The following is a 19814-nucleotide window of genomic DNA, read 5'->3' as shown; positions in this document are numbered from 1 at the left end:
CGCCCCCACCAAGTTGATCCTCCCTATCATTGCGATATAATTTGTACCCTGATATAGCACTGTCCCATTGGTTATCCTCCTTCCACCAGGTCTCGGTGATGCCAATTATGCCAATCTCATCATTTGCTGCTATACCCTCTAACTCTCCCATCTTACTTCTTAGACTTCTGGCATTGGCATACAGACAGTTCAACGTGTGTTTTTTGTTTGTATTAACAACCTGCTTTTCAGTTGTTAGGGATAATTTGGAATCCTTTAGCTCAGGTTATTCTTTACTTATAGGCACATGGACTACTTTCCTTTTATTGGAACCTCTCTCTTGGTATGCCCTATCCTTCAAAGAAACAAGAGATTTCCCCCTTCTTCAAGTTTAAAACTGCTCTATCTCCTTTTTAAAAGTTAGCGCCCACAGCCTGGTTCCACTCTGGTTAAAGTGGAGCCCATCCCTTCGGAAGAGACTCCCCTTCCCCAAAAGGTTCCCCAGTTCCTTACAAAACTGAATCCCTCTTCCTTGCACCATCGTCTCATCCACGTATTGAGACTCTGGAGCTCTGCCTGCCTCTGGGGACCTGTGCATGGAACAGGAAGCATTTCAGAGAATGCTACCCTGGAGGTTCTGGATTTCAGCTTTCTATCTAAAATCCTAAATTTGGCTTCCAGAACCTCCCTGCCACATTTTCCTATGTCGTTGGTACCCACATGTACCACGACAGCTGGCTCCTCCCCAGCACTGTCTAAAATCCTATCTAGGTGACATGCGAGGTCCGCCACCTTCTTCCAGTCAGGCAAATTACCAGGCAGTCCTCACGTCCACTAGCCACCCAGCTATCTGCATTTTAATGATCAAATCACCAATTATGATGACCGACCTAAATTTTCCCTCCCGGGAAGTTGCCCTGGGAGACTCGCCCTCAATGCGAGAGCACAACTCATCACCTGGAGAGCAGATCCTTGCTACAGGGGCTGTGGAGTTTGAAGCCTGGATCATGCCCTCTGACCTCTGGAGACCTAGCCCAGAGGCCTTTGGGTAAGATATTTTTATGAGTCTTCCTGTCCTCTTGTGAGCCAGAAGTGCAGGGGCTCTGGAAGCCTGGAACACACCCTGTGACCTCTGGAGTCCTTGCCCTGGGGCTCCTGGATAGGATATGTAGATGAGGCTTCTGGTCCTCTTCTGGTGGAAGGGGTGCAGGCCTCTGGAAGCCTGGATCGCACCCTGTGACCTCTGGAGTCCTTGCCCTGTGGTTGCTGGATAGGATATGTAGATGAGGCTTCTGGTCCTCTTCTGGTGGAAGGGGTGCAGGCCTCTGGAAGCCTGGATCGCACCCTGTGACCTCTGGAGTCCTTGCCCTGTGGCTGCTGAATAGGATATGTTGATGAGCCTTCCTGTCCTCTTCTGGTGGAAGAGGTGCAGGCCTCTGGAAGCCTGGATCACACCCTGAGACCTCTGGAGTCCTTGCCCTGTGGCTGCTGAATAGGATATGTTGATGAGCCTTCCTGTCCTCTTCTGGTGGAAGAGGTGCAGGCCTCTGGAAGCCTGGATCACACCCTGAGACCTCTGGAGCCCTTGCCCTGGGGCTGCTGGATAGGATATGTAGATGAGGCTTCCGGTCCTCTTCTGGTGGAAGGGGCGCAGGGCCTCTGGAAGCCTGGATCACACCCTGAGACCTCTGGAGTCCTTGCCCTGTGGCTGCTGGATAGGATATGTAGATGAGGCTTCCGGTCCTCTTCTGGTGGAAGGGGCGCAGGGCCTCTGGAAGCCTGGATCACACCCTGAGACCTCTGGAGTCCTTGCCCTGTGGCTGCTGGATAGGATATGTAGATGAGTCTTCCTGTCCTCTTCTGGTGGAAGGGGTGCAGGCCTCTGGAAGCCTGGATTGCTCGCTGTGACCTCTGGCGTCCATGACCTGGGGCTGCTGGATAGGATATGTAGATGATGCTTCCGGTCCTCTTCTGGTACAAGGGGTTCGGGCCTCTGGAAACCTGGATCGCATCCTGTGACCTCTGGAGTCCTTGCCCTGTGGCTGCTGGATAGGGTATGTAGATGAGCCTTCCTTACTTTTGGTGGAAGGGATTTGGGCCTCTGGAAGCCTGGATCATGCCCTGTGACCTCTGGAGTCCTTGCCCTGTGGCTGCTGGATAGGATATGTAGATGAGCCTTCCTTACTTTTGGTGGAAGGGGTTTGGGCCTCTGGAAGCCTGGATCATGCCCTGTGTCCTCTGGAGTCCTTGCCCTGTGACTGCTGGATAGGATATGAGGATGAGGCTTCTGGTCCTCTTCTGGTGGAAGGGGTGCAGGCCTCTGGAAGCCTGGATCGCACCCTGTGACTTCTGGAGTCCTTGCTCTGGGGCTGCTGGATAGGATATGTAGATGAGGCTTCTGGTCCTCTTCTGGTGGAAGGGGTGCAGGCCTCTGGAAGCCTGGATCGCACCCTGTGACTTCTGGAGTCCTTGCTCTGAGGCTGCTGGATAGGATATGTAGATGAGGCTTCTGGTCCTCTTCTGGTGGAAGGGGTACAGGCCTCTTGAAGCCTGGATCGCACCCTGTGACCTCTGGAGTCCTTGCCCTGTGGCTGCTGGATAGGATATGTAGATGAGGCTTCTGGTCCTCTTCTGGTGGAAGGAGTGAAGGCCTCTTGAAGCCTGGATCCCTCGCTGTGACCTTAAGGGTAATTAATGTTGTACTGGTCTGGTGATAACACCTGATGTGATGCTTAAACAAGTTCAAAGTAAGATATTCAGTTATATTCAGAGATAGAGATCCCGAGGGTGGTAAAACTGATTCTTCAAAAACTAGAGATCTAGGGGGCTTGGAGGTGCCTAATTTTCAAAACTGTTTGTGGCCTCTCTGTTGAAATCTTTAGAGGAAAGGCCTGGGGAATCTGCACTCAAACAGTGGCAGGAACTGAACAAGAATTGCTGGAGACGTTCCCTCAGTGGCTCCCTTTGCTTATTTGGTAGAGTGAGAGACCCGAGATGCTTGTCCAATCTATTCCCGATGTCACTAAAGATCTGGGACAAGGACGGATTGAGGAAAATATCAGCCCGGGGGATTTTTTTCAAAACTGACCCACAAGATATCTGTCTGACTCCCTTGTGGATTTTCCCTGCAGCAGTGTTTCAGCATTTCCCAAAAGCTCGCCAAACTGACCCTTCATAGGTAGATCATGTGACCTGGAGCCTGGAAGATCTGAGCCAAAAAATCTCCAACATAAATGTCACATTTTTCCTAAATAACTAAGTCGTAGAATACACCCTAGACCAGAGGTGAGCAAACGGAGCTGCGGGCCCTCTTCCATCAATGCAATCAGTTGCCATCCGCCCGCGAGTCTGGTTCCTTCCCTCATAATTATATCTTGCATTCCTGACCTGGGATTAAAGTCCTTTGTCAACCAATCAGCTCATGAACCAGTTCCCAAGTAATGTGACCACCACACTGCCAGCCAGGGTCAGACACACACAGAGTCTCTCAGACACAGACTCTTGCCCTCAGTGTACGGGTGTGTGATAGAGAAAATGTGTGCATGGGTGTATTTCTGTGTCAGGGAGAAAGACACCCACAGCCTCACTCTCTCTCTGAAACACACATTCTGTCATTGTGCTCCTGCTGCTCATCTGCTCACACAGTGAGCACCTCTGCTTCAGTACTGACACAGGATTATCTAAAAAGGTTTTGCTCGCTGCCAGCACTCACCCTCTCCCTTTCTCACCCTCACTCCAGGAGACTCACTGTTTCCACAGCCAGTTGACCCTTTCAGGAGGAGAGCCCAGCCTGCAGACGCCTCCCCAGCATTGCATCGGCACTTCCTCTTGGCTCACTCCATCCCTTTTTGTGACTGTAGCTCGCCTCCCCTTCTCCATACCCCCCACCACCATTCCAGTGCATTCCCATTGACTAAGTGCTACAGAGTCTGCTGCTTTTATAGTTCCCCAGGCTCGGCACTGCCTTCCTACTCTGTTACAACAGGCCCTAAAACACCAATACACCTGATATTAGAATAACAGAACAAGCCAAGCTGTTACAGATCCCTACACTAGCAGAATACCTCATCTCAGTCACACATGCAGAATACACAGACCCTCACCAAATACAGAATAAAGAGACAATAAAGCTGAACTGGAAACATGCAAACAAAAACTGAATTGGAAACCATAACAAGACAGACTCCATATGCAGTGCAACAACAGAAAAACAGAAGCATCACCATTCCTCATTAAACATCAAACAAAATCAAGATATGATAATAGTACAGCCATACTCATAAAAAGAATAAATATCTCAAAGCAGCTGATAATTAGAACATTGAATGATTAAAAATATATAGCACTGGAAAATTAAAACAAAAAACAATCAGTAAAGTATTTCAAACCAGCAGACACATCAAATGACACCCAATAATTAAAACTAAGGCTATAAAAAAATCCTCTGCTCTCCATACCTGGGAACGTTAGGCTCCAGTCACCCTCAGATTGTCATGGATTAGTCAGGGATAGGAGGTGAGCACAAACTTTCTCCTCTCTCTTATATATACACACTTTCTAACATATATGCTCATTCTCACCCAGACTCCCTTATATTTTCTCTCACACACACACGCTCACTGTTTTAAATAGTCCTATTGCTCACAAAAATGCTCATTGGCGTGCTCGATCTCTCTCACTCACATACGTGTTCACGGCTCACTCAGGCTTGCTCACACTCATGCTCTGGAAAACACAGTAAGCCTGACTATTATGCATTGCAACAATGGAAAAACAGAAACATCATTCCTCAAACAACATTAAGCAATAAAGTAAGAAATATAGAATATCATTCATAATATTAAAACAATACTAAAAAAAAGAATAAATATGTCAAGCAGGCAACATCCATCGAACATCAAGTAATTATCATAAGTTTTTTCTAATATTTCCCAAACATCAAATATTTCAAACAGCAGACACATGAAATAACCCCCCAAATTTAAAATAATTGGATTAAACATTTCTAACTCTCCAAACTTCCCTACACAGCTATAATGATGAAATAAATAATGCCAAAAAGAACTTCTATGCTAAGAAGATCCACCAGTACCATTTCAATCCTAGAGCTTTATTTGATTATGTCACCTCGCTTACCAATCTCACACCAAATATCATCCCAGAAGAAGAAGCCAAAACTAAATGCAAACAACTAGCAACGTTCTTCGATGACAAAGTCAACAAACTGATGACACATTTTCCCTCCATCCCTTACACACCCCAAAGCGATTATTCCGTACACACAAGTAACCTCTCCGCAAACCTTACAGTGTTTGAACACACGACGGCAATGGAAATTGAATCTTTACTCAAAAAAGCCAGACCCTCATCCCACCCCTCTGATACCATTCCTACAAAATTTCTCCTCACTGTCCGTGATTTAATAGCCCTTCCTATATCGAACATTATCAATGCATCCATTGATTCTGGTCTTGTACCAAACCCACTAAAACAAGCCACCCTTAAACCCACTTTAAAAAAACCTAAGCTTGACCCGTCTGACCTCGCCAATTACCGTCCCATCTCCAATCTCCCATTTATTGCCAATATCCTAGAAAAAACCATCAACCGCCAACTCAGTGACTACTTAGATGAACACCAGATCCTGTCTCCTTCCCAATATGGCTTTCGTAAACTACATAGCACAGAAACCCTTCTTCTGTCACTTTCTGATTACCTTATCAAAAGCCTTGATAATGGGCAATCCCATCTCCTAGCAATCCTAGATATTTCAGCTGCATTCGATTCGGTTAGCCATCAGACACTCCTTCAGCGACTTTGCGAGATCAGAATATCTGGCCTTGCTCACAACTGGTTTACCTCGTACCTTAGTAACCGAAATTATAAAGTCAAAATTGCCAACCACGAGTCTAAGGAAATTCCCCTGAGGCAAGGAGTTCCCCAAGGCTCCTCACTTTCATCCACACTATTTAACATTTATCTTTTACCCCTCTGCCATCTCCTCTCCAATCTTAAGCTTCCACACTATTTGTATGCCGATGATGTACAAATCCTCATTCCTATAACCGACTCCATTCCGAAAGCCCTTGACATTTGGGATGCCACTAACTTCAATCAATAACCTCTTAAATAGCATCCAACCTGCCCTTAATACTACAAAAACGGAACTCATGGTCATATCGCCTCCCACCCCCTTACATACTACGCCCACAACACCTAAAATCTTGCCACACACCCAATTTGCCCACCAAGTCCGGGACTTAGGAGTCACTCTTGATGACCATATGACTTTCAAAAAATGTATTAACGCAATTCTCAAAGAATGTTTTTTCAAGATCCATACACTCAAAAAACTCAAACCTCTACTTCACTTTTCTGACTTCCGCACTGTTTTACAAGCCATGGTCTTTTCTAAAATTGACTATTGTAACACACTTCTTTTAGGCTTACCTAAAAACTGCATCCAACCGTTACAAATCCTACAGAATACTGCAGCTCGAATCCTTACCAACACTACCTCAAAGGAACATATTACCCCTATTTTAAAGGGATTACACTGGCTCCCCATTCACTTTCGCATACAATACAAGACACTATCACTCATCCACAAAGCCCTCCACAATCCTGAAATGAAATGGCTCACTAACTCATTACAATTTCATACATCTAACAGACCAACTAGAATTCCATACCTTGCCACATTGCAGACCCCCTCTCCCAAACTATTTAACCTCGCGCCCTTTCCTTAGCTGGCCCCATATTATGGAATTCCATGCCCACTGAATTACGTCTTGAATTATCTCCTAAGATATTCAAACAAAAACTCAAGACATGGTTATTCCCTCGAGCCAACACATGATGCCTTCTCGCGTTTCTACTCCCCTCATCTGCCCTCTCTTCTCCCTTAATAAATATCCTCTTTCAATGTGCCACCCCATCTCGCTCCTCTGCTCTACCTTTGTACCCTAGATAAACCCTCAAGTAATCGCTAATTTTTGCTACTTTATTTATTTATTTATTTAACTTCTTTTTTTTTACTATACCGATACTCAAGACCAGGTCTTATCGTACCGGTTTACAATAGAACAGGGGGAAACCAATTAACATCTAGATCGAAAGTAAAGTTACATTAAACAGGGAGCGTAAAACATGGGAGAAGGAAGACAGGACAGATTTTAAACTGTAACAATTGGAGAGTGATAAATAAATTCAACAAAAAAACAATATATTAGTGATGCATAAAACAGAGATTTGTCCTAGGGGCATAACATGGTATGTCCAGAGGGAGGAGGAGAGGAGGGGAGGTGAGTGGGGGGGGGGGGATTATGGAGAGGTCGAGGTTTTCAGATTCTTTCTGAATGTTAGATGGCGTAAGTCTTGGGGAAGCGAATTCCAATGTAGTGGACCTGCAGTCGAAAGTGCTCGCTTGTGAGTGGAGTTGTGGACCGAGGATTTGTTGGGGGGGGGGGCCTTGAGCGAACCTTTGTAGGCGGATCTGATCGGCCTTGCAGAAGAATGTAGTTCGAGAGGGAAGGTGAGTTGGAGTGTGGATTGCTGGTAGACGGATTTATGGATGATAGTGAGAGCTTTGAAAAGTATTCTATATTGGATGGGAAGCCAGTGTAAGATTTTTAAGCTTTTTTTTAGTATCTTAAAGATTTTTAAGATACTTGTGCCCTTTTCACCGTCCTTATGCTTTCCCTTAGTTGCATCGCCTTCCCCCGCCTCTTTCAAATATTATTTCTTCTACCCAGCCCCCCCCAGGTTTCCTCCTGCTAATTCAAGGTACATTTGTTACTACTATAATGTTGCTTTATTTAAGTTACAAGCCGTTAAGCCCGTTAAAACGGGCTACATCCCTCTGTCTCTCACCTCCCCCTCATTCTCTCTCCCCTCACTCTTCACCACCCCCTACCTCCCTCCCTCTCACCCACTCCTCCCTCTCCTCTCACTCAGTCCCTCCCTCCCACTCAGTCTCACTCACTCCCTCCCCTCTCCCTCCCTCTCACACACACTCAGTCCCTCCCCCTCAGTCCCACTCCCTCCCCCTCTCCCTCAGTCCCACTCCCTCCCTCAGGCCCACTCCCTCCCTCTCTCTCTCTCCCCCCTCACTCCCTCTCACTCAGTCCCACTCCCTCCCTCTCACTCAGTCCCACTCCCTCTCTCTCCTCCCCTCTCACTCAGTCCCTCCCTCTCTCTGTCAGTCCCTCCCTCTCTCTCTCCTCCCTCGCTGCCACCGCCGCTGCCACCCGCCGCCGCCGCCACTACCACCAGACGCCGCTACCACCGGACGCCGCCGCCGCCGCTGCCACTGGACGCCGCTGCCACTGGACGCCGCCATTTTGTTTCTTTTTTTCTGGCTCAGACCGACGTGCTCGCCCGCACATGTGCAGTAGAGCTGGTCTCTGCTGCGCATTTGCGGCACGTCGGTCCTCCTTCGTTTATTAGGTAGGATATCACTGTATTATCTCTTTTGCCTTATGTAAATGCCTGCAACTATTATGATATTGTTTTACGTATAACGCTCCGGCGTAAGATTTTTGTTCTCTGTACACCGACGCGATATCTCTGATGAACGGCGGTATATAAAAATCATTAAATAAATTAAATAAATAAATACCTGGGATGGGGAGCTCACAATCTTTACTTCTCTCCACCTCCCCAACAAACACACATGCTGTCACATACACAGGCTCCGTCACTCTTACACACACATACACACATAGTCTCAAGCTCTCACAGACACATACAGACCCTCTCAGTCTGTCAATCATACGCAGTCTCTCACACATACACAGGCTATGTTACTGTCTCACACACACACACACACACACACACAGTCTCAAGCTCTCAGACACATACAGGCCCTCTCAAGTCTGTCAATCATACGCAGTCTCTCACACATACACAGGCTCTGTTACTGTCTCACACACACACACACACACAGTCTCAAGCTCTCAAACACATACAGGCCCTCTCAGTCTGTCAATCATACGCAGTCTCTCACACATACACAGGCTCTGTTGTACATTCATAAACATGCAGGTTCTCCTGCACACACACACACACACACACGTGCAGTCTCTCTCTCATACACACATATAGCTTTCAGGCCGCCCCCTTCTTCTGGCCTTCCCTTTCTCAGCTGTGGGATGGCAGTGCTGCTCCTCAATGCTGGAAGGAAGGTGGAAGAAGGTAACTGCTACACGCAGCTCCTGTAGGGTGGCCAATGTTTCCACAGACCTGAACTGGTCACTTGAGGACTGGGGGGAGAGGTCAGAAGGTGTCCTTCCCCTCCCTCTCATTTGCATATATGTGATCCCACTCCCCATGAACCATACTGAGGGCCCTCCAGTTCCTGATATTTTTGCTTTCTCCCTCACAAATGTCCATGTTCTTTCTCTCACACACATTCTCTCTCCCTCCTCACTTACACCCATGTTCTCATCTCTGTCACACACACACATACTCTCTCCCCTCTCTCACACACACATTCTCTCTCCCTCCTCACTCATACCTATGATCTCATCTCTCTGTCACAAACACACATACTCTCTCCCCCTCTCTCACACACACATTCTCTCTCACTCACTCTCACCTATGTTCTCATCACTCTGTCACACACACACATACTCTCTCTCCCTCTCTCATACACATAAATTTCTCTCCCACTTTCTCCCACTCACATACATGCTCTCTCACTCTCTCATATACACATAGCCCGCCCTCCTCATTTTTTTCCTGACTGGGGCACTACCAATGTCCCAACAAACAGGAATGGGGAGAGAGGGGCAGGGGAAGCTCAAGAACGGAGAAGTACTCCCCTCACCCCCCAGCAAAGGGGCAACTTTATCTGGAGGGAGGTCAGAGCTGGACTCTAGATAGGAGGACAGTGGTGCACAGGTCGATTGCATCATAGCAAGGCCCCGTGTGTAGTTAGCAGGCAATATCACAGTTGTGGCACAAGCAGGGACTCGCATGGCCTGAGAGGACATCTCCATCACCTGCACGGTGGGGAGGAGAGGGTCTCTCTTTGGGCCACCGCCATGCAGGACCTCTTCACAGCAGGAAGCTGGAAAAATCACCTGATCAGAGCGACCGGCCCACGGGGGCTGCCCGATCCCACGACAGGCCAACCCGCCCCTGATCTGGGATCCTACAGAGGAAAGTCAGGAGTTACTGGAAGATGCTCCCTCTGTCTCTGATTTGTTATAATAAATCCTCTGTGCCAGGACTTACGTCCCAGCTTTCCAAGAGCCGGGCCAGGCTGGGGCTTTCAAGACTTGGCTTATTCTTCCAGGGGAGATTTACACTTTCCACAATTGTCTGCAAAATATCAGCAGCCGACCACTTATTGCTCCCGTTATATTCAGATTTGCTGTTTCTTAAATCAAAAGGAGCATTTTTAAGTGGCTGAAAATTCTCCTGAGTGAATGCAGCCAAGACCCAGATCTAATTCCTGATCTTACACAATTATAATATCAAGTAATCCTGAAAATCTCCCTGTCTGCACCTATGCACATAATTATTCCTACCTCAGATTCCCACTGATTTATCTGATGTGTTTAGCCTGCCTTATGTATCACTACAGCTGATATTCACAGGGAAATGATTATTTTAGGGTTTTTATATTGTAAGTGAATTCCAGCAGCCCTCATGGCAGATCTGTAACTTCCTTAGAAATCTCTCTGAGCTGTCACCTTCAGTAACTCTGCCGCTGGCTGCTGACTCTTCTCCTCTATCTCGGAGATCAGGAGCTTGATGGAGGAGCTTTGCTCTTCTAGCCGGGTCACATTTTCCCCGATTCTCTGCAGAATCTTCTTCTCTTCCTCCTCCAGTCTGGAGAGAAGGATTCGCTTCTCCTCAGTCAGAAACCGCTGCATCTCCTCAAAGTCAGACTCAATCCTCCGTCTCTCGATCTCTGTCTGGCTCTGCATGGAACAAAGAGATGGAAATCTCAGTAACACGGCCCTGGTTTAGGTGCACAGAGCTCTGGATGCAGCTCCTGCAATGAACAAGGAATCTCTGCTGTTCCCAGAGCCCTCCTGAGCTTTGTGTCACCCGAGGATCCACCACCAGAAACTGCGTCACAGCTCTCAGGAGTCAATCAAAAGCTACAAATATCAAATGCTTACATCAGAGGAAAGTTCTCTCTCACTTCACACGTGGTTAAGGGGTAAATGTACATCCTGGAGTGCAACTGGTTAAAAAGCATCAGGCCCGAGCTATCCCTGGCCTCTGAGGGAGAGAGCAGAAATGATCCCCAATCTGCCTGTCCTCAGCTAATAAGCACCAGAAATACTCCCAGCCCCTCTGTAACAAGGCAGGATGGATCCTAGGATTCTCTGATTGATCTGGTTCAGGGCACTGATGAGACACAGACACCCACCCTCAGCTCCTCAGCTCTCCTCTCCTCTCTGGATTTAAGCTTCAGAAGATCTTCCAGCTCCTTTCTCACTCGCTCCAAGTGCATTTGGATTTTATTCTGTGAACAATAAACATCTTTGGTTTGAATTTCAATATTATTTTTAAGAACAGATTTTCCACATAAAGAGTACATGTGAGATAACATCGCCAGTTTAGATAATCTTTAAAAAGCAGATTGATTTATGAATGTGATAATTAATAATAAAGATACTGACACTCACCTTGTATTCCTGCACAGCCTCCTGTATGGGGGTCACAGTGTGAGATCTGTGACCCCGGGACACACTGTGATAATAAAGATACTGACACACACCTTGTATTCCTGCACAGCCTCCTGTATGGGGATCACAGTGTGAGATCTGTGACCCCGGGACACACTGTGATAATAAAGATACTGACACATCACCTTGTATTCCTGCACAGCCTCCTGTATGGGGATCACAGTGTGAGATCTGTGACCCCGGGACACACTGTGATAATAAAGATACTGACACACACCTTGTATTCCTGCACAGCCTCCTGTATGGGGATCACGGTGTGAGATCTGTGACCCCGGGACACACTGTGATAATAAAGATACTGACACACACCTTGTATTCCTGCACAGCCTCCTGTATGGGGATCACAGTGTGAGATCTGTGACCCCGGGACACACTGTGATAATAAAGATACTGACACACACCTTGTATTCCTGCACATGCCTCCTGTATGGGGATCACAGGTGTGAGATCTGTGACCCCGGGACACACTGTGATAATAAAGATACTGACACACACCTTGTATTCCTGCACAGCCTCCTGTATGGGGATCACAGGTGTGAGATCTGTGACCCCGGGACACACTGTGATAATAAAGATACTGACACACACCTTGTATTCCTGCACTGCCTCCTGTATGGGGATCACAGTGTGAGATCTGTGACCCCGGGACACACTGTGATAATAAAGATACTGACACACACCTTGTATTCCTGCACTGCCTCCTGTATGGGGATCACAGTGTGAGATCTGTGACCCCGGGACACACTGTGATAATAAAGATACTGACACACACCTTGTATTCCTGCACTAGCCTCCTGTATGGGGATCACAGTGTGAGATCTGTGACCCCGGGACACACTGTGATAATAAAGATACTGACACACACCTTGTATTCCTGCACATGCCTCCTGTATGGGGATCACAGTGTGAGATCTGTGACCCCGGGACACACTGTGATAATAAAGATACTGACACACACCTTGTATTCCTGCACAGCCTCCTGTATGGGGATCACAGTGTGAGATCTGTGACCCCGGGACACACTGTGATAATAAAGATACTGACACACACCTTGTATTCCTGCACAGCCTCCTGTATGGGGATCACAGTGTGAGATCTGTGACCCCGGGACACACTGTGATAATAAAGATACTGACACACACCTTGTATTCCTGCACAGCCTCCTGTATGGGGATCACAGTGTGAGATCTGTGACCCCGGGACACACTGTGATAATAAAGATACTGACACACACCTTGTATTCCTGCACAGCCTCCTGTATGGGGATCACAGTGTGAGATCTGTGACCCCGGGACACACTGTGATAATAAAGATACTGACACACACCTTGTATTCCTGCACAGCCTCCTGTATGGGGATCACAGTGTGAGATCTGTGACCCCGGGACACACTGTGATAATAAAGATACTGACACACACCTTGTATTCCTGCACAGCCTCCTGTATGGGGATCACAGTGTGAGATCTGTGACCCCGGGACACACTGTGATAATAAAGATACTGACACACACCTTGTATTCCTGCACAGCCTCCTGTATGGGGATCACAGTGTGAGATCTGTGACCCCGGGACACACTGTGATAATAAAGATACTGACACACACCTTGTATTCCTGCACAGCCTCCTGTATGGGGATCACAGTGTGAGATCTGTGACCCCGGGACACACTGTGATAATAAAGATACTGACACACACCTTGTATTCCTGCACAGCCTCCTGTATGGGGATCACAGTGTGAGATCTGTGACCCCGGGACACACTGTGATAATAAAGATACTGACACACACCTTGTATTCCTGCACATGCCTCCTGTATGGGGGATCACAGTGTGAGATCTGTGACCCCGGGACACACTGTGATAATAAAGATACTGACACACACCTTGTATTCCTGCACAGCCTCCTGTATGGGGATCACAGTGTGAGATCTGTGACCCCGGGACACACTGTGATAATAAAGATACTGACACACACCTTGTATTCCTGCACAGCCTCCTGTATGGGGATCACAGTGTGAGATCTGTGACCCCGGGACACACTGTGATAATAAAGATACTGACACACACCTTGTATTCCTGCACAGCCTCCTGTATGGGGATCACAGTGTGAGATCTGTGACCCCGGGACACACTGTGATAATAAAGATACTGACACACACCTTGTATTCCTGCACAGCCTCCTGTATGGGGATCACGGTGTGAGATCTGTGACCCCGGGACACACTGTGATAATAAAGATACTGACACACACCTTGTATTCCTGCACAGCCTCCTGTATGGGGGTCACAGGTGTGAGATCTGTGACCCCGGGACACACTGTGATAATAAAGATACTGACACACACCTTGTATTCCTGCACAGCCTCCTGTATGGGGATCACGGTGTGAGATCTGTGACCCCGGGACACACTGTGATAATAAAGATACTGACACACACCTTGTATTCCTGCAGTGCCTCCTGTATGGGGATCACGGTGTGAGATCTGTGACCCCGGGACACACTGTGATAATAAAGATACTGACACACACCTTGTATTCCTGCACAGCCTCCTGTATGGGGGTCACGGTGTGAGATCTGTGACCCCGGGACTCTCTACAAATAACACAGATTGGACTCTGATCCTCTTCACAGAACAGCTTCAGCTTCTCCTCGTGCTCCTCACACAGATTCTCCTCTTTCTGTCTCACTGAGCTCTCAGAAAGCTTTTTCGCTATTTCTGTCACATTTGCCAGCTTCCTGTTAGGCCTGAGGTTTCTCTGCTGGGAGGTTTCCCTGCAGTGGGGACAGGGGAAGTTTGTGTCTCTCCCCTCCCAGGTCTGAGTGATACAGGAGCGGCAGAAGTTGTGTCCACAGTCTATGGTCACCGGATCTGTAAAATAATCCAAACAGATGGGACAGGAGGCTTCATCTCGCAGACTCTCAGCAGGGTTTGCAGCAGCCATGGCTCTTGCAGGAACGAAATGAAAGGTTTCAGTTTCAATTTCCTGTGCTGACAGGCGATTTTCGTGAAATTCAGGGAGTGTCTCTCTGGCACAGGAGGTTTTCAGCTTTCTGCATGCAGCCCCATCTGGGAGACAGGGACGCCCACCCCATAGTGAAGAAAATCACCAAATCCACTGTGAAAAGTCTCTAAATTGAGTAAAAGGTATCTAAAACCACAGTGCGAACACTGAACGGGGAAGGAAAGATTTTTACAATAATTCTACATTCATAACCTTTGCAGTGAGAAAAATATATTCAGGGTCTCTCACCTGGTGCTGGAAGCTGAGTCTTTAGTGGTTGATGTAGAAGGAATTCATGGGGAGGGAGGTGGGAGGGGGATACGTAGGGGTGAGAGGGGTGAGAGGGGTCTCAGTTTAGTGGTGAGGAATAAGGAACAGAAATATATTCAGGGTCTCTCACCTGGTGCTGGAAGCTGAGTCTTTAGTGGTTGATGTAGAAGGAATTCATGGGGAGGGAGGTGGGAGGGGGATATGTAGGGGTGGTAGGGGTCTCAGTTTAGTGGTGGAGGAATAAGGAACAGAAATATATTCAGGGTCTCTCACCTGGTGCTGGAAGCTGAGTCTTTAGTGGTTGATGTAGAAGGAATTCATGGGGAGGGAGGCGAGAGAGAGAGGGATACGTAGGGGTGAGAGGGGTCTCAGTTTAGTGGTGAAGGAATAAGGAACAGAAATATATTCAGGATCTCTCACCTGGTGTTGGAAGCTGAGTCTTTAGTGGTTGATGTAGAAGGAATTCATGGGGAGGGAGAGGGATACGTAGGGGTGAGAGGAGTCTCAGTTTAGTCAATGTTGCAGGAGCGCCCCGTAGAAGCGCCGAGGCGGGTGAGCCGTGTCCTAGCACAGGCGGACAGGCTGAAGACCAGGAGCTCTGACTTCTGCCGAACCTGAATGCATCAGAAGAGACCCAACAATGCAATGCTGGTCTCTGGGGTAGCCCTCCGGTCACTCAATAGCCCTTTTGGACCTGCAGCCCGGGAACAGCAGATGCGACAGGACAGACAGAGGTCGAGGACAGACTATGGTACTGGAACAAGATGAAGATACTTGGAGACATGCTTGAGCGAAGGTACTAGGCAAGAAGGCAAAGCTGAGGCAAGACTAAGACTTCGGATGAAGCGGGAATCTGGGCTGCTCTCATAGCAGGTTCTGGCTGGAGTGACGGCTTCAGTGATCCGGCATGGACGACACCCTGGCAGGCCATCTGGAAGCGGATTTGCCGGGGGGAGGCTAAGGCAGGCCCCAGGAACCTGAAACATCCAAACGAGGACAGGCAAAGGGAACTAGGTGGATGACGCAGGATTACTTGAGAATTAGGATGAGACGAAGACCCTTAGAGAGTGGATAGAGGACATCAAGGTTAAAACTCAGGATGAAGTGTAGTCCGGGCGACACTCCTAGCAGTTCCAGCTGGAGTAGAGGCTTCAGTGACCCAGAGCGGTGGTGCCCTGGCAGGTCCACTGCAAGCATGATCCACTGGTGGGAGCCTAGGGTGGACCTGGAACCAAAGACAAGACTTCCAAAGAGAGGAGCCAGAAGAAGTGGATGCCTGAAGGCGAACATCTGAAGATAAACAAATCAGGATAATATGAAGACAAGAACATCTGGAACATCTGAAGACCAGGACATTAGGGCATCTGAAAATGAAGACATCTGAAGGCAGGATCAACTGGAACATCTAGAGATGAGGATATCAGGGGCAAGTAACAACAAGGACATCAGGAACATCTGAAGGGAAAGACATCAGGAATATCTGAAGATGAAGACACGGGATCCAACGAGAGACCAGAAATCACAGACGAAGACAGGACGAAGGACCAGGAACCATGGACAAAGACGATGAGGGAATACCCATGAAGAACGGAGTGCCTTGAAGAAGCTGGAGATGAAGAGAAGTCCAGTAGCGGAATGGCTCCTTCCGAAGGTGTTGGAGAACTGGCAAAGGGCCCTTAAATAGGGCAGAAGAGGAGATGCCCTGGATGTCATCATAAAATGGGGCCACAGGACTACTTCCACCGTGGGCCCTTTAAGAGGCAGAGAGAAGTGCGGCCGCGCACCTAAGGCAGGACCACGGAGAGCGGCGTCCATGCCACAGAGGAGGAGGCTGGAAATGGCACTAGGCTGTAAAGCAGGGCCCAGCGTCAGGGGCGGCTTCCTGCCGCAGGAGAAGAACCAAACAGCAGCTCCAAGGAGTAGAAGGAACAACGACAGCGGCCATCAGGCCGTGCAGGAGGAAGCTGTGGTCATTGGCTTCCTGGCCGCAAAGGCAGGAACGGCAATGGCAGTTGACCTGCTGCGGAGTAGGATGTCGGCTGCGGCCCCCACACCGCATAGACACATGGCAGCGGCCTCCTGGTCGAGAGAGACAGTGTCGGGAGACTGGTGGCGGAGAGGTGAGAGGCTGTTTGCGGCTAGGCCTGTGAGCAAATCGTATCAGCACCCCCTCCTCAAGGGACCCCCTCAAGTCTTCTTCTCAGAGACTTGGAGGGTTTGACGGACTGGAGATGGAATTCCTTGGTGGAGGGACTGAAGTGATGAAATACTCAAGGCCACATCTTGAAAGTCACGGAATGCAGAAATCTTGGCACAGGATGTGACAACATGGCACAGGCACATCCTGCAGGTCATTTGGAACCCAGAAAGTAAAGCCAACATTGCAGTGGGAAGAACAGAGATGGCAGGCACCTCATGCGGGTCGTAGGCAAGACACAGAAATCTCAGAGAAAAAAAAAGTTGAGAAGAAAAGATTTTCTGGATACAAAAAACTCTTGGAAGTCCAAAGTATGGGCCCATGACAGGAACACGCTCTCCAGACACATGGCCTTTGCAATATGTTGCGGGAGTGCTATGGAGAGGTCCCAATTCCGGAGAGATTAGTGTGCCCTTAGACCATGGCGCGACTGCAGAGGAGCTCCGAGGAAGCACCGAGGCAGGTGAGACGTATCTGAGCACAGGCGGACAGGCTGAAGACCAGGAGCTCTGACCTCTGCTGAACCTGAACGCATCAGAAGAGACCCAGCAATGCAATACTGGTCTCTTGGGTAGCCCTCCGGCCACTCGATAGCCCTTTCGGACCTGCCGCCCAGAAATGGCAGATGCGACAGGATGGTCAGTGGTCTAGGATAGGCGATGGTACTGGAACAAGAAGAAGACACTTGAAGACATGGTCAGGTGAAGGTACTTGGAGACATGCTCGGACAAAGGTACTTGGAGACATGCTCGGACAAAGGTACTAGGCAAGAAAGCAAGGCTAAGGCAAGGCTGAGCTAAGGCTCAGACTTCGGATGAAGAGGGAATCCGGATGGCTCTCATAGCAGGTTCTGGTCGGAGTGAGGGCTTCAGTGTCCCAGCATGGATGTTGCCTGGCAGGCCATCTGGAAGTGCATCCGCCGGGGGGAGGCTAAGGCAGGTCCCCTGAACCTGAAACATCTGAACAGCAAAGGGCATCCTGCAATCCCCACAGTATTGTTAGTCAGACCTGCATGCTTGGCTGGTTTATCTTGCCAAGTTATTCTCTTTGGATACCATTGAATCTTCCTTGCTATGCCCTGCACATTTAACTACTGCCAGCTCAAGAGGCAACAAGATAGCTTCTACCAGAACTTTAACAAAGGGAACTAGGTGGACGAGGCAGGAGTACTTGAGAATTAGGATGAGACAAAGACCCTTGGAGAGTGGATAGACGATAGCAAGTTAAAACTCAGGATGAAGGGGAGTCCGGGCGACACTCCTAGCAGGTTCCAGACAGAGTAGAGGCTTCAGTGAACCAGCGTGGCTGTGCCCTGGCAGGTCCGCTGCAAGCATGATCCGCTGGTGGGAGACTAGGGCGGACCAGGAACCAAGGATATCAGAGGACACGGTGTTTAATAGGGATGTGAATCGTTTTAGGACGATTAAAATTATCGTCCGATAATTTTAATATCGTCTTAAACCGTTATGGAACACAATACAATAGAGATTCTAACGATTTATCGTTATAAATTGTTAGAATCGTGAGCCGGCACACTAAAACCCCCTAAAACCCACCCCCGACCATTTAAATTAAATCCCCCACCCTCCCGAACCCCCCCCAAATGACTTAAATAACCTGCGGGTCCAGCGGCGGTCCGGAACGGCAGCGGTCCGGAACGGGCTCCTGCTCCTGAATCGTGTTGTCTTCAGCCGGCGCCATTTTCCAAAATGGCGCCGAAAAATGGCGGCGGCCATAGACGAACACGATTGGACGGCAGGAGGTCCTTCCGGACCCCCGCTGGACTTTTGGCAAGTCTCGTGGGGGTCAGGAGGCCCCCCACAAGCTGGCCAAAAGTTCCTGGAGGTCCAGCGGGGGTCAGGGAGCGATTTCCCGCCGCGAATCGTTTTCGTACGGAAAATGGCGCCGGCAGGAGATCGACTGCAGGAGGTCGTTCAGCGAGGCGCCGGAACCGCCGCTGGACCCGCAGGTTATTTAAGTCATTTGGGAGGGTGGGGGATTTAATTTAAAGGGTCGGGGGTGGTTTTTAGGGGGTTTTAATGTGCCGGTTTTGCGATTTTTCGATTTTTCACGATATTTTACCCCCCCAAACGGCAACAATACGATTCCCTCCCCCTCCCAGCCGAAATCGATCGTTAAGACGATCGAGGACACGATTCACATCCCTAGTGTTTAAAGATAGAAGCCGGAAGACGTGGATACCTGGAGGTAGAACATCTGAAGATGAAGACATCAGGATAATCTGAAGACAAGAACATCTGGAACATCTGAAGACGAGGACGTCAGGGCATCTGAAAATGAAGACATCTGAAGACAGGATCATCTAGGCATTCAAATGACAGATAAAATTTAATGTGAAAAGTGCAAGGTGTTGCATATAGGGAAAAATAACCCTTGCTGTAGTTACACGATGTTAGGTTCCATATTAGGAGCTACTACCCAGGAAAAAGATCTAGGCATCATAGTGGATAAGACTTTAAAATCGTCAGCTCAGTGTGCTGCAGCAGTCAAAAAAGCAAACAGAATATTAGAAATTATTAGGAAGGGAATGGTTAATAGAATGGAAAATGACATAATACCTCTGTATCGCTCCATGGTGAGACCACACCTTGAATACTGTGTACAATTCTGGTCGCCGCATCTCAAAAAAGATATAGTTGC

General features: G+C 48.5%; 1 protein-coding gene across 3 annotated transcripts in view; it reads right to left on the bottom strand.

The window, feature by feature from the left end:
• LOC115081990 (E3 ubiquitin-protein ligase TRIM41-like) overlaps positions 1 to 14853 on the bottom strand; it is a 31145-nt gene extending 16292 nt beyond the window's left edge. Inside the window, exons 1-3 of one of the 3 annotated variants that reach the window (XM_029586247.1) lie at positions 14213 to 14853; positions 11369 to 11464; positions 10680 to 10910 (exon numbers count right to left, since the gene is read on the bottom strand). In XM_029586247.1, the coding sequence (XP_029442107.1) occupies positions 10680 to 10910; positions 11369 to 11464; positions 14213 to 14626 (741 nt within the window). In that variant the 5' untranslated portion in view covers positions 14627 to 14853. The remainder of the gene's footprint in view (positions 1 to 10679; positions 10911 to 11368; positions 11465 to 14212) is intronic. The other 2 variants (XM_029586248.1, XM_029586249.1) reach the window with 2 other exon arrangements.
• Positions 14854 to 19814: the final 4961 nt, after the last annotated feature.

This window comes from Rhinatrema bivittatum, unplaced genomic scaffold (genome assembly GCF_901001135.1).
Source record: "Rhinatrema bivittatum unplaced genomic scaffold, aRhiBiv1.1, whole genome shotgun sequence".
Lineage (NCBI taxonomy): Eukaryota > Metazoa > Chordata > Amphibia > Gymnophiona > Rhinatrematidae > Rhinatrema > Rhinatrema bivittatum.
Note: the sequence above shows the minus strand (reverse complement) of the source record. Positions and strands in the feature narration are given on the sequence as shown.